General features: G+C 41.7%; 1 protein-coding gene across 2 annotated transcripts in view; it reads left to right on the top strand.

Annotated features, from left to right (window-relative positions):
* spns2 (spinster homolog 2 (Drosophila)) overlaps positions 1–10749 on the top strand; it is a 65911-nt gene extending 55162 nt beyond the window's left edge. The window contains exons 11-13 of one of the 2 annotated variants that reach the window (XM_041240983.1): positions 12–175; positions 5564–5610; positions 7544–10749. In XM_041240983.1, coding sequence (XP_041096917.1) covers positions 12–175; positions 5564–5606 — 207 coding nt within the window. In that variant the 3' untranslated portion in view covers positions 5607–5610; positions 7544–10749. The other variant, XM_041240982.1, reaches the window with a different exon arrangement.
* The last annotated feature ends 4214 nt before the right edge of the window (positions 10750–14963 follow it).

Raw genomic sequence — 14963 nt, 5'->3', positions numbered from 1 at the left:
TTTCTCTGCAGATCTCGGACGCCATTCAGCAGAGCTACACAGAGTCGATCCTGTGGCAGTTCCTGAGCCTGGGGTACGCTCTCATGCTGTGCCCCTTCGTCATCGTCTTGGGAGGGATGTTCTTCCTGGCTACAGCCCTCTTCTTCCTAGATGACCGGGACAAGGCAGAAAAACAGTAAGTGCTGTTTTGGAAGTCTTTACAATGTAAGGCAATGCAATGCAATAGAAATACACCACGACAGAACTGTAAATAAGGCTTTGAAACTCCTACCTCTTTAGTGCTTTACATTACCTCTAGTCCCGTTCTCCTGTGATCTTTTGTTTCTTTGCATACCTGTCAAAAGTCAAAACCTGCAATCGTGTGACCTACTCTGAAAACAGTTTGGTCAATTCCAAAAGTATTCTATTCTTTTTCAGTGAAGGGATAAACAATTTGTTATGAGTGATCTAGTCACAGAGTCAACACTTTGTGTTATTTAAATTAAATTTGACAGTGTGAAGGGGAATGCATTCCCTAAGGTGGTTGAAATCAGTTTTAGAACCAATTTCTTACACCAATACTGTATCTTGTAGACCAAAAAATCCCTCGCAATATACAAGGGTGGATATCCAAGAGTTTCCATAGGGAGCGAGGTAGAGAGATTGCATTATTAAAAACCAATCCGCTGAGAGGAGGTTATCTTATTTGCCAATTGTCCTTTGGGAAGTTGCAGAAGTGATGTCAGAGTAGAATGAGCTACATGTTCCACATTATACAGTAAAAAAAAACTGATTTAAAACATGAGGCTTGACAGACACGGCTTCAATAATACCAGACCCACAGGATCACTGAGACTCGGAACAGCAGGGTGCAGTGCGATCCAGGCCACAGCCTTAGAAAAAATCAAGGCAAATGTATTTTAGGTACATTAAGCAATGCGGTTTTGAAACTCTGGGTCAAGGTGGAATTGTCTGCTATGCAAGCTCTCCTAATTAACAAGTGACCTACAATTATATTTATATACAATTCTGTGTATGTTCGCTAACAATCCATCCTATCTCTGTCCTCACTGTCAGTCTAACCAATGTTCCAAATCAAAAAAGGACCTAGTTGTCTGACAGCAATTTGCCCAAGCAAGTTCGAAGCAAAATAAAACGCAACGTGCACAATCAACACTTTCATTTTTCATTCCCCCCAGGTCGTGGGAGTTGTGTACTGAACCAGTGAAAGAATGAGATCAAATATACATACACCCATTTAATTGCTGTGCGGTGGGGTCTTTTTTATTTTGCAGCTTAGCTGATCTGCTTCCACAGTTTGACACCCAGTGATGCCCGAAATTCAGTTCCGAGATCACCCGATCTAAAGTCTACGGCATCTCATTCCTTTGTGAAGTGATGCATCACTAATATACAGTCCTCTATATTTCTTGTATATTTGAAAGGAAGATGCATTTATATTCAATCTGCAGTAGGTAGTCAGGCAGCAGTGTATAGTGGACTTCACTTCTGTGGATCCCTTTAACTGCTTGCACTTATAAGCACCAATAAAATGATATACTCTTACCACCACAGCAAAACAGCAGTAATAGACATGGTAAGCGATTCAGTCTCCACTCTGCATACTAACAACACAGACTGTTGTAATTCACAGTACTCGCTGCACTTCACAAAAGCATCACAGCCAGGGACCCATCCTCTGCACTCTTAGAAAATCGCTGCCTCTGTCTCTGACAGTCTCTTATTTGACCGATCCTTTGGGTGTCTTTGCCAGACCGGCCCGGTTTTCCGCTCCACAGCGTTCTCGCATCTCCTCTTGAGAAATCAAGCCAAGGTTCACTTCCAATAGGAGGTGATCATAGGCAGGCATTTGGAACCAGCACAGCCAGGCTCCAGCCTCCCACAGCAGGATTCCAAACCGAACAAGTCAGCACACACACAGCTAGCTGCTGGCGTATGTTCAATTCGATGGAGTCACCCTCTTCTCTGTTGTCAGGACTGAGAGATCTGCTGTAGTTTCCCCATATGGGGATAAAAATAGTTTGAAAAAAGCCAGTGTTTAAGAAGGTTATTAGCCTTTAGAAGACCATACAGGAGATAAAAAAGGAGCTATAACGGAATTTGAAGATGTCATTGATACTGCATTGGGAGCGTGCCTATTTGGCCAGCAGTGTGACATAGTGGCAAGCAGATTTCAAAACTGACAATGTCTTGTTACAAGAGGAACAGTCTGACCCTCCCTGCATGAATTAAAATTGTGACAGGCAGCAGTGCTGTGTGATGCTCGGCCGTTACAGATGCTGACCCCTGTTGGTGAGATGAGGTTAAAAGTACTAAACCGCACATCTTTTGCCAGTAATCACCAAGAAACAGTCATATCTCCTTCAGAAAATATTGATTATGCTATGGCAGGTGTTTCAAATATTTTGTCTACCCCAGTCTCCTCTGCAGGGCTAGTCTGTTGACCACGGCACATTCAGGAATCAAAATTACAAAGAGATGTAATGCAGCCAGATACAAGATACAAAGCACAACGCAATAGGTTACAAACTCCAAAAATAGCTTGCGCCACAAGAACAACCCAGCAAAGCTGGCTACCCTTAACTAGAAGCTATTCGAAGGTAAGGGACGCTATCCAAATGCTGTTGTTAGCACAACTTGTTTCCTTTTCAAGGGGTGTTTATATGTATTCTAAAATAATCAAAGGATTTCAGGGTAGGGTCCGGTCCTATGCCCTAATAGGGTAAAGATAAGCTGCTCTTTCCATTCCCATCCACGCTCTTTGCCCCCTTTCCACAAATTCTCGTCCTCAAAATGACTTGTTTTTAGAAGGCATTGGATTTCAGTGCGAGGTGGCAGTCTGTGTCTCCGCTGAAGTTCTGTGCCATTCTGAGACAAGAAATTCCATCACTGGCCGAGTCTTCCCATGTTTGGCATGGTTTAATACAAAAACAATACGGTATGCTGTGCATGTCTCCATCCACGCTGTACCCAGACACTGCACACAAACCACCAGAGGAACCCCGGCTAGCAGCGTCTGCAATAGGAAGCCAGGGTCTGCTGTGTTTGGAATGCTTTATTTATTATGATTTTATTTTTTTGAATTTAGTAATCGGCTCACCGCTACCACCCCCGTGCAGACTTGGGAGAGGCGAAGACGAGAACACGCTGTCCTCCGATGCATGTGCCGTCAGCCAGCCACTTCTTTTCACACTGCAGACTCGCTGTGCAGCCACCTCAGAGCTACAGCGTCGGAGGACAACGCAGCTCTGGGCAGCTTACAGGCAAGCCCGCAGGGGCCCGGTCAGTCTACAGAGGTCGCTGGTGCCTGGTGAGCTGAGGACACCCTGGCTAAGCCCTCCCTCTCCCCTCGGTGGCGCTCGGCCAAATGTGCGCCGCCCCCTGGGAGCTCCCGTCCAGGGTCGGCAATAAAATAACCTGGACTCCAACCGGCATCCTCCAGGCTATAGGGTGCATCCTGCACTCCACACTTTACCAGATGCGCCACTCAGGAGCCCCAAAGAATGCTTTATTAATAACTGTAAGGGGCAATGTTGGGTGCTTAGGAACCATAACCAAGCCAGCTGCCCTCCACTAAAGACCAGGTTGAAGAAGTATCAAGTTGTTTTGCAGACAAACCTTTTTGGATAGTCCATACACAGTGAATTGATTATGTCCGTGACAGCTAATAGAAGTAGTGAAGAGAAACCGCTTAGCACATTGTGCGCTGCAGTTAATTACGGGAGAGGGTTGTGTTCTTGTTGGTCTTTTCCTTGTATTGCTTTCTGGTGTGCAATAACTCCTGGAGCAGTCTATGCAATCCACGGTACAGTGCTGTGTGTGGAGAGCCTTCAGTGATCTGGGGTCCTATTTATTGTGTGGGCCCCAGGGGAAAGGTCACAGCGGGGTTATGCACTTAGGCAATTCATTAGCAATATAGAGATGATTTACGTCTATAGGTGGCGCTGTGGTACTCTGAACCAGCGATCAAGGGAGTCTTAACCACTGTACAAAATACCCAGGCTCCTCTGCAGCAAACAAGTAAACTAGTTAAGGGTGTATTTACAAAAAAAAACGAAAGAAAAAATAGCTGCTTATCAGGTAGGATTCATAAGAGGAAGTTGTAGAGTGGCGATTGAGCCAGCTGCATGCCGCACAGCGAGTGCTGCATAGCGGGTATGGGCAGATACACGACTGGGTTGTGGGCTGTAATCTCTCACACATTGTGTGCCCATGCCTGATAAAGCTCATCACATCGCATTACAATAGACACTGTATTGTGTTAATTATAGAGCTAAAGCTATGTGCCATAGCCACAAATAGTTTTTTTGGGTGTACTGCTTTCATTACTAAAACAACCTCTTACGAAAGCTCCCTGTTTATAACAATCATACACTGCTATTGTAACGGACAGTGCTGTGTGATACACTGCCGTTCCCCATGGTTATTAGTTTGGTTATTTTTCATTTGCCCTGATATCTGTTAATAAAAACATTTCTGCAGTTTCCCAATGTTGGTTCCCTAAATCTGCCCCAATTCCACGATGCTTGCATTTCCTGAGCTATGAATATTCAATATCTCCTGCTTGGGGATTGGGATTTCTATTTTTGTATCCATTCATTTGTTTTCTAAGAACAGCCAATTATAGCCCAGCCTGCCAGCCAGCTGCCGCTCCCCCCCTGCGGCTCTCTCCTTTGTCTGGCTGTTGAGTGGATGAGAAGATGTCCCTCTCCCCGGGCAGCTTGCATACCGTCTGAACCTGGTGTGACATCTCAGGGGAGCTCACAGGTCTCCGATCACCTCGCCGCTTCATGCAGTCTTTGAAGTTGGTTTAGCTAAACCCCACCCCCACACCTCATTGGGTGTTAACCAGCTGGGGCTGCATCATTTTGGGTCTGACCCCTTTCAGACATGTCACAAGTCCCTTTAGGTGGGATCTTGGTTTGTGCATTGGCGTTCAGCTTTGGAGACAGGAGACAGTGTGCCCTTGTGGTAATAGCCAGCATTGAGATGTCAAACTGAGCGTGGCCGGGCTGTCTATACAGTGTGTGTTCACTCACTGCTAGACATCCAGAGAGTCGAGGGGTGGGGACACTCTTAACCAGAACACTGTTCCTCACAAAATTCTTCAGAGCGCCACATTAGTAATTAAAAAATGATTGTTTTTTTTTTTGTTTGTTTGGGTTTTTTTTAGAAAGAAAGCTGTTTATACAAACTGTATTAGAGCACTATCATTTCATAGCACTGTAGAATAATATTGGATATTGATAGCGTCTGCATTTTTCTCTGACTGTGAATTTGATGACTTAGTGGTCTAGTTATATGTTTTTGCCAGTCGCCATATTGACCTCAGACTGTTTTAATAGTTTTAACTATTATACTGGAAAGACATACGATTGGCTGACATCAGAAATTCAAATCCTCTCTCAAAACTTCATTTGCTCCAGAATACTTTTCACACAATAGGGAGTTATTAAGGTTTTAAAATTCATTTTCCAATCTCTTATTAACTTCAGTACTTTTCCAATGCCCTCCCAAATCATTTTGTAGTTAAACTAATTATTTGCTTTGCTTCTGTTTTCAGGTTGAACCAGCTGACATTGTCACCGTCTTCTGTGAAGGTCTGAAAAGGTGTGTATGAAAGTACTGTATAGATTAATATGTATTAATATTAAGCATCTGTCTAGAGTTGTGCAGATTGGCAGGGCAGGAACTTTGCATCTGTCATTAATCCCCTCGTTCGGCGACTCCTCTGAGGGCTGGAACCCAGCCAAACCCAGCAAGCTTCCGTCTTCCTTATCAGAGCCGAGCAGTCGCTGCATGGAGCCCGGAGCGCTGCACTCTGAGAGGCACTCTGGAACTCTGCAACAGCCTGCAAAAAAACAGGGAGAAAAATACCAGGGTTAGGCACAGTGCGACAGCAGTGCAGACTGTGTGTGTTGCAGGTTATCACACGTGTTTTAAAACAGGACAAGGGCATCACCAGAACCCAATATTGGTTTACTTTGACATTTAGCTGCACTTTGCTGACAACATGAATACTATTTTAGTCACCTCTCTGATTGCGCTCTACAGTCTAAATTCATGTATTCAGAACTGTCGTCAAAGAATGTGACACATACCTGAATGCAAGCGATTTTAAAAACTGGATTATTTCAAACTCATGTTATTTGGTCCCAGATCACATTCATTCGAAGCCTGAGCGGATTTCTGTTTAGAATAAAACCGAATCGTTTCTTCAGGGTGATTACAGCTTCTCAGTGACCCATCCTCCATTCTAATTATCACTATTGAACAGAATGTCAGGACTAACGAACGAAGCTAGGAATCCCTAAGAATCTGTGATGTCAGCAGACGTTATTTGAAAAACAAAACTGAAACCCCAGTGGGTTTTTACTTTCATGGGTTCGGTTCAAACGACCCCAAATTCAATCAAGGGACTTGGGAAAGCAATGCTAACAAAATAAACACTTTGCAGTCAAACGTCACTGCTCTAAATCTGTGAGAGCTGTAGCTTCAATAATGAATAAGCCACAAAACCAACAGCAGAGGTCACGTTTATCAGCGGAAGAATCTATTAAAAGGGTTTAACCTTTATTGCAGAGCTAATAAATAACATTTAAAACCCTGCAAGGTATGCATGGGGAATAATGAATTTGCTGTGGACACCATTTGATGCAATTAGACTTTGAGAGTGTAGGGCTGAGCTGAGGGGAAGCAGAAGGTACCATTAGAGTGGATTTGAAAAGTGGGTTTAATCTCTTAATGTGTCAGCTGTTACCCTGTGGGGCGATGGCTTCAGTCAAACTCAGGGGCTGACCACATTCAACCTAATGGCTTCTGAAATCAAGTTCAGTCCATTTTAATTTGATACTGAAGCATGTAAAAGTATTCATTTAAGCTGTGGGTTACAATGCAGTATTGTTTAAGTTTAGGTCTACAGTGGCGGCTTTGAATACAATGCAAGACTATTTACTGTTCTGTTTTAACACACAATTTGGATTATTTTTAGTTATTGGTAGTTCAACAAAAAATATGTTTTGTATCATATATGAACCAGGGCACAGGTACCTAGTAATCAGATTACCTTCTAAGCTCACATTTGTAAACCAAACTAAATTGAAAGCTTGCAAGTGTCTGTGTTTCTCAAGCTGCTTGCATATTTGATTTTCTAAAAGCCCCCAAAAACACAGATATTTAGTCATGAAATCCTGTAATCCTGGGCTAATGCCAATTGTTTCTTGATCCCTGCAAGTAGATAAAGTCTGGTTGGAAATATAGGTAAGGATGTGAACAGCAGGATCCAGCCCCACACAATCAGTAATCTCTATTGTTAGAACTTGTTCTCATGAGAAATGACTGGTAAGAAAGGAGCACCCAGACAAGCCCCAGACAATGAATTTACCATAATTTACCCTGATTTGTCCTGTATATTAATTTGTATTGCCATACCTCACTATTAGAATGCTTTCCCATGCTTTATTTCTCTTTGCTATGATTTAACAATGGATCGGCCCATTGTGCAAATGCCACACCCTGACCTCTTCTCTATCTTATTTTCCAGCCCTCAAAGTGGGGAGATCAGCTGGGACCACTCCAGATTTCTAAATCCTCCAAAAAGACACAACAAACTCTGCAGCTTTAAAAAAAAAAAAAAAAAAACCCAGATGGGACGCTGCACTTCAAGTCAAGGAACATCACACTTATCCAAAGATTCCTCCCGATTACTGTGCACTCCTTCTCTCATTCCCGAGTGCAACGGACCTTCAGCAGCAACCCAAGTGAAGAATAGAATTCAGAAACAATCAAAATGAGTAATACAGTACTACTGAAGGAGGTGTGGTGCCCTTGTGCCATCCTACACACTGTGATGAGTGACTTTATCAAAGCAGCTGAACAAGAACGCACCAAGAGACCAAGATCAAAGACCAGTAAGGACTCACAAAACGGACACTAGAGATACAACAGTGATAGACTTAATCGTTGTCCTGGGCGATCTGCAGATTAAACCCTTTCTTCACAGAACAGCCGCTGGAGAATGAGCCCTTCCATTGAAGGTCACTTGTGCGTGGCTGCATCACAGAGCCATCGCTGTGGGCCGCTCTGTACAGACCAAACCCACTGCTCGTGTTCCTGACTATACAGCCGAGGTGGAGGATAGCGAACTCTGGGGTTTGAGTGGTTCATGTGACCGTAGGGTCTCCAAAGAACCCCGCAAGGTGTCTTTGCTATGCACAGCTGTAGTGGATTATCACACTGTGATTGGCTACGATAAGCAGCAGTAACAATCCTGGCACCATCACACTGCAGCCATTGGGTATTGGTTCATAGTGTTGCCACTGTGGTATCATTTTACCAATGGCTCATACCACTGCAGATATCATTATGTTTGCATTGCCTATTAATCATTTGAAAAGTAATGGCATGGTAAACACCAGAGGAACCAATCAAAACCACCGAGCTGTGCCTCGGTTCGTGAGTTCCCGATCCTGGTTGGTCATAAATCGAGGAGATGGGCGGGGTTTAAACGAGTCTGTACGCTCCACGTTGAACCAGCTTGCCTATTATAAGCACTGTTTTTCTCTTTGATTAATAAGCTAACACATGTATATTACTGAGTCCAGTAGCCCCGTCCCATTGCTTTCTTTTCTGTACAAAAAAAAAACTAACAAAAAAAAACGCACTTTAAGTTTCCAACGAAAAAATTATTGCCTGAACTGAGCAGCCGTTCGGTCCAAGAGTTTACGTCACTGCAGTTATGTTTCAAGCTTCTTTTGTGATTGTTTAGTGGACGTTTTTAAAGATATGAGTTTATATATTATGCAGCCTTTTTTAAATATTGTATATTATAACCTATAGTTGTATAGAAATGTATATATATAATATTGTAATGATTAAGAACCCTGGTAAGAGAAGATCGATTCTGGGCCTCTTTCATTTGGGTGTGCGATCAAAAGCAGTTGGTTCGTTTACAGTGAGATGTGTGAGATCCCGAACAGTTTGGGTTAACAGGCTGTTCCAAATGAAACGAACCGAGGCCGATGCAAAAGCACGTTTTGAATATTTTTTAGGGTGTCGTCCATTTTTTTTCAGCAAAGGAACCAACCTCATCCCTTTCAAAGTTTTGTACCAAATCCGCTTGGGTCAGAAAAGAACCGTTTGTGAAGGAACCTATATTTAAAAAAAAAAAAAAAAAAACCATTAGACCCATTTTTCTCTCAAGTGAAAAACCCTGGGATGCATTCTGGCTGAGAAGGAAGGCAGCATTGGCTCAGGCAAAAATATCTGTGCTGCTGAGTTCCAACACTGCTGTAGCCATAGCATTATCTGTATATGTACGCTGTGTAATGGGATTATAATGGTGCTGTCATTGAATTATTATTATTGTTATTATTTATTTGTTAATTCCTTTTAATCTCCAGTGCAGTAACTAATGCTTTCAAACTAGAAGTCAGTGCCTGTGAGGGGTAATTTGATCACATAAAAAAAAAAAAAAAACACAATTACCACAACATGAACAGGCTCTTTATTCTCTCAATTAAGATGCCAGTCTCTGATGTGAACGATACATTCCTCTTCACCAGTTTGGCATAATAGTCTTTAACAAAATACAGTTCTATTTGCAAAAGCAGCTTCCTCAATGAACTGCTTCAGTTACAAATATATTTCCGCTGGGGTGGCTGCAGTGCCTTTCTTGTCTAGTCTGTCTTTTTTTCTGCAAGCAGGGAGATCGGCTTGCTCCGAAATCTTCCCTGCAGGAAATGCAGAGTGCTTGCCAGATACAGTGCGCTCAGAGCTAGGCAGCATTTCGTTATGGGTTAATAGAAGGACAACTGGACTGGCTTGGGGAATAGACCAGGCTCTCGGCGATGTCTGAGGGGGGCAGTATTATTCTGTACACGATCTTGATGGATTTCTTTCATGCCGTTTCAATTGAAAACTGATGCTCATTTTCCTGGTAGCATTCTGCATTTTTTACATAGAAGGCGATGTTGTTTCTATTAGAAGCATGGCACCTGCTGTCTAATTTCCAGCTATACTAAGGCTGACCGACAGATAGCACTTGTTACAAGATACACAGCGCTGAAGCTGCAGCATACAGTAACTAAAACCTGGGCTTTTAATAGGAATGCTTGACATGCAGTAATAGTAGCATCTCCCGTCAGCCACACCATGTGCCTGTCTCCCAGATGTTGATTTGACTTGAAATTGGAGAAAGACTGTTTATAATAAAGACCTGTCATTCCAGAACATTACAGATCATTAGCAATGCGTTGGTCTAGCATTGCCATGGGTTGCTCAGATACAGAAAAAAGTGAGATAGACAGTTTTGCTTCCAATCTCATCGTTTATCATTAGATGTAGAAAAGGGAAATTCGATTGGCTTTGCGCGCTGAACAAATTTTAAGTTTTTTTTTTTTTTTTTTTTTTTTTAAATAAAATTGAGAACTGAATTTGCCATCTATTTTTAATCAGAGTGCCGTCTCAAAAGTAGAAATCCTAAACTTGGTGATGTATCAGCGGAGATCAAAATTGGAATACAGCTGGTACCTACAGAAACATTACATTATGAAAATAATTAAGTGTTGCTTCACCCTAGCTTGCACAAAAAACAAAATTTGTATTGCATCGTTGCATGATCTGGATCAACATTAAAAAGTGTTGCAGAATGACCCGTTCTGCAAGTCGTAGAGATTCTGCTTCATGCCTGCCTGTTTCTCAAAGCTTGAAACCACCCTCTAGGTATCTAGCTTTTCATAACTCTTTTTTTTGTTTCAAGAAAGGTTATCCAACCCCAGTGGGCTTTTTCTTGTCATACAAGAATTCTGTAAAATAATTTTTCTGATGTCATGCAGAAAATAGAGACTATTTTATTTTTTAGAGAGTGGAATTCAAAAGTTATCTAGGAAATAATTGTGAACTGAAAGAAATGTACACCTATATGTAAATTATTAAGTAAACCTTATTTAATCAAAGTGTTTTGTGTTTTCCTTTATCTGTGTCTGCGAGAAACATCTCTGGAGATCAGTGCAGAGTTAAGAAGCACTAAAAGAAACATAATAATTTCAATTACAATGTCTTCCAATAAGATCGAAAAATTCTTCTAGTGCAGCGTTTGTCACCGAAGTAATTGCATTTATTTTAGTATTTCTAAATTCAGCACTGTTGAGTTTAATAGTTATTTATGATCTTATTACACAAGAAGAAGATTTTTAATGAGTCACAGTCAAGGCTTAAAAATTGATTTCTTACCTGTTTTCCCCATTAGAAGTATTATAACAGCCCCAGCCCCCTAATTTATACTTACCTTTTATCTACCTTCTCACTTCCTGTGCTGTAGGTCAGCCTCACTCACGTGGCCAGCTTGAGTCTGAGACAAGGAAATTGAGGCTGATATATATATATATATATATATATATATATATATATATATATATATAGATAAGAGAGAGAGAGAGAGAGAGAGAGAGAGAGAGAGAGAGAGAGAGAGAGAGAGAGAGAGAGAGAGAGAGAGAGAGAGAGAGAGAGAGAGAGAGAGGAGAGAGAGAGAGCGAGCGAGCTGTAGACTCTCTGCAATGGAAGGTTTCAAGTTTCTATCAGAATGTTTTGGTTTTGTTTTCCTTTTGGAAAAAAATAATGGGTTAAAAATCAAACGCTAATCAGAACTAGTTGGTATCTCAAAGGGGTCACATTCCCTTTTTCACGAGGCAGCCACTCAGCAGCTGAATTCTGGTATAAAACTGCAGTCTCAGGAAATCCTGCATGTTTCATTCAAACCTTTTTTGCGATTTTTATTATTATTACAATTATGATTATTATTTGCACTTTTTATGACATCCGTGCTGTATTGTTACTCCTCAGGCTATCTATACTAAAGCTCATTGTCGGGAAAAAGCACGAAACCCTGGCTGAACGTTCATTGTGCTTGATTGAAATGAAGCTGCATTGTGCCACCTCTGTATCAGCACCTGCCATCTGCCATACGAAGAGACAAGCTCAGGGAAGACTTGCGTGAATACTCGCAATCCATCTGGCATCAAACTATAAAGTTCACGTTTTATTTTATTTATGCAGAAAAGAAAGCAGCACAATGCTCCCTAAAGCTATTGTCGAGTTTCTGAACCCGTAAACAGTGTCACTGCTGCCAGGAACAGAAGATTACATTACATTTCACCTTTACGGTTACTTTTAAACTTTAACCTGGAATTTTTGTAACCAACCAAAAGCCAGACAAGCCCCCGTTTGTATGATATTCTATAAACGTGAGCGAGACTGCGGGAATATGGAAAAGAATAAATATTGAATAAAAACCTCCCACACACACACCACTGTAGAAACACTAAAGCTGAGCAAGACACTTGACATGCTTATCTTTGACAATGGTAAACCAACATAAAGATTAAAGACAATTCGAAAGCATTTTAAAACGTGTCAACATTGTCATCAGTAATTTACAACAGTAATCTAGAGGTAAGCACTCACAAAGGAATTACTTCTACAGTGTTAGAAAGTCAAGGTCTTTCGTAATAAACCACTGTTACTTAAAATACCCACCGTGTCTGTTGAGCAGTTTATTTATAGAGGCCCCTTTCCTTACAGAACTCTTAGTTTTGCAGCATTAAACGAGACAGCTCCACAGCAGCCATTAGATGGCGAATAGTCTCTCAACAGCTCAGGAACGAGGAAAAGGCATTAATGGTACCTTGGTGTAAAGTCAGAGAATGTGGTGGCTCTCTATGGATAGATAAACATGCTGTACGCTCCAGGTGTTCCAGTAGATACTGGAGTCTTTCTGGTCCTGGTGAGAAACTAATGAGGGGCAACAGATTGTAGCGAAACAAATGATCAATTAAAACCAGTCTGAAGTAAAAGCTGGAGCAGTGCAGTGCTTCCATCGACCAGCTCATCCAAGGCATTGTGCAGCGAATACTGCAACTGTGATGCATCGGTGCTGCATTCTAACCACAGATCTGCTACAGCCTTCATTTGCATGCACTGCCAAGCTGCTGGGCAGAAGTTAGATTGCAATTCGTGGCTAAGGAGGATGTTGGTCAGCAGGGGCTGAAATGTTTTGCAGTACTCGTGTCAGGTAACTCTGTACACAGGCCACAGAATTATACACCAGACAGGGACGGGTCTGCACTGTTTAAACATCTGTTTGAATGTCATGCTAGCAAATGCATCTGTAAATGACACACAGAGAATTGAAAAATTGTTTAACGATTGGAGCTTTTTTATACATCACTGGAGCTGTTTACCTAGAACGTAAAATTGGTGTATGTGAACAAACTGGTCTGTCATCACAGTCTGCTTCCTGGTGTGCATAGGCAGCTATACTGTTGATAGATGTAGTAAAACATTATATTTATAAAACAACGCATTACAATACTGCATCTTTACCCGAGTCAGTTTTATAGATCCAAAAGCATTCACAACTAGATTGGAAATCAATTTCAAATAGACTCTTTTGGAGGTCAAAATGCATGCCCTGGTGTAAAATATACACATGTTCATAAATTGAAGTTTGAAATAAATTTATTTAGAAGGGATTTATCAATTCACGTTTACTGAAGAAGAAAAAAAAAAATCTGATTCAAAATTTCTTTTTCAAAATGACGACTTTAAAGTACTAAAAACGACATGACTACAAAAAGAATGCACAGTGGATGTAAAACCTGGACTGGTATTTGGCAGTGAACTATCTGCACTGTAAGTGCTGGATTCTTCCAGGAAGATTCAAACCCCAGCCTGGGAACAGGGCTTGGCTGTGAACAAGCAGACACTCTGGACTCAAAGGGCTCTGTTCAAATAACACAGTACAAACAGCTCCACTCAGGTAAAGGTGTGCCTTTCAAACACATGCAGAACAAAGCCCTGCTAAGACCCATGGCTCTCTTCTGAAAGAGAACAAATTGCATGGAAAGAAATGAACACAAGTCTTTTTTCCTGTTTGATTGTAAGGGTGAACAAACAGGAAACTATAAACAGAGACACACCTAGGTGGGGCTCAGGGTCACCCCTCCACGTCGCTCACACGCAGCAAGCACTCACACACAGCTGTGGCCAAAAGATTTTCATCGCCCTGTAGAATTAACTCATTTTGCTTCATAACGTCGAACGAAACCTGCTGAATAATGTTAACATATTGGATAACACACCGCTTGGTAGTTTTTCCATATATTTAATGAAAACAACAAAAAAAATTCGAAATCTAACATTAAATGCTGTACTACTATTGAGACTTTTGCAATCTCATTGTGTAGTTCCTTCGATTACATGATGTTAAATAAAAGATCTAAATCCAACCCTAAAATTCTAGGTGATGCAAAACATTTGACCATAGCTGTACACACAGACACACAGCGTGCACGAACTTGCACACACACTCGCTAGCCTAGCAAGAGAATGCCCTCTGGGCTTCTTGCTTATAGAGAGTCCCCTCTGTTGATATCAGACACCACCTGGAATGCGACCCCAGTGGCTCCTCTACTCAAAGCACTGGCACAGCAGGTGGAATTCTTGAGACACACAAACCAGAAATGTTTGATGTGAACAGAAACTGTTTTTTGATTTTATCCTGCAGCTTAACCGTTGGGTTGAACAAGCACAACCCGTTCTAGAAAAGGTAGCTTTAACGTTTTAGCCAAATCAGATTCGTGTCTTTAAAGCATTTCTCCAACAGAGGGAGGCGAGTCCACAGTGGCTGCAGCTCGACAGCAGGCCCGATCAGAATCACCAGCTCTCCCAGTAGAGCTGCAGCAAGAGTCGGAGAGGCGCTGAATCACAGGTGCAAAGTATTTTTAAAAGCGCACTGCCCAAATTTTCTCTCTTAGAATTGTGTTCAGTTTCCCTTTTCAATATGGATCACTTTCTTGGCTTTTGATGCCTGCACTTCAAACAAGCCATCTGCAAAAATGAAAACACGACAAAGCAAACAGACCCCTTCATTCTGAACGAGAGAAAAAAAACAGAAACCCAAACCG

This window comes from Polyodon spathula, unplaced genomic scaffold (assembly GCF_017654505.1).
Source record: "Polyodon spathula isolate WHYD16114869_AA unplaced genomic scaffold, ASM1765450v1 scaffolds_732, whole genome shotgun sequence".
Taxonomy (NCBI): Eukaryota; Metazoa; Chordata; class Actinopteri; order Acipenseriformes; family Polyodontidae; genus Polyodon; species Polyodon spathula.
Note: the sequence above shows the minus strand (reverse complement) of the source record. Positions and strands in the feature narration are given on the sequence as shown.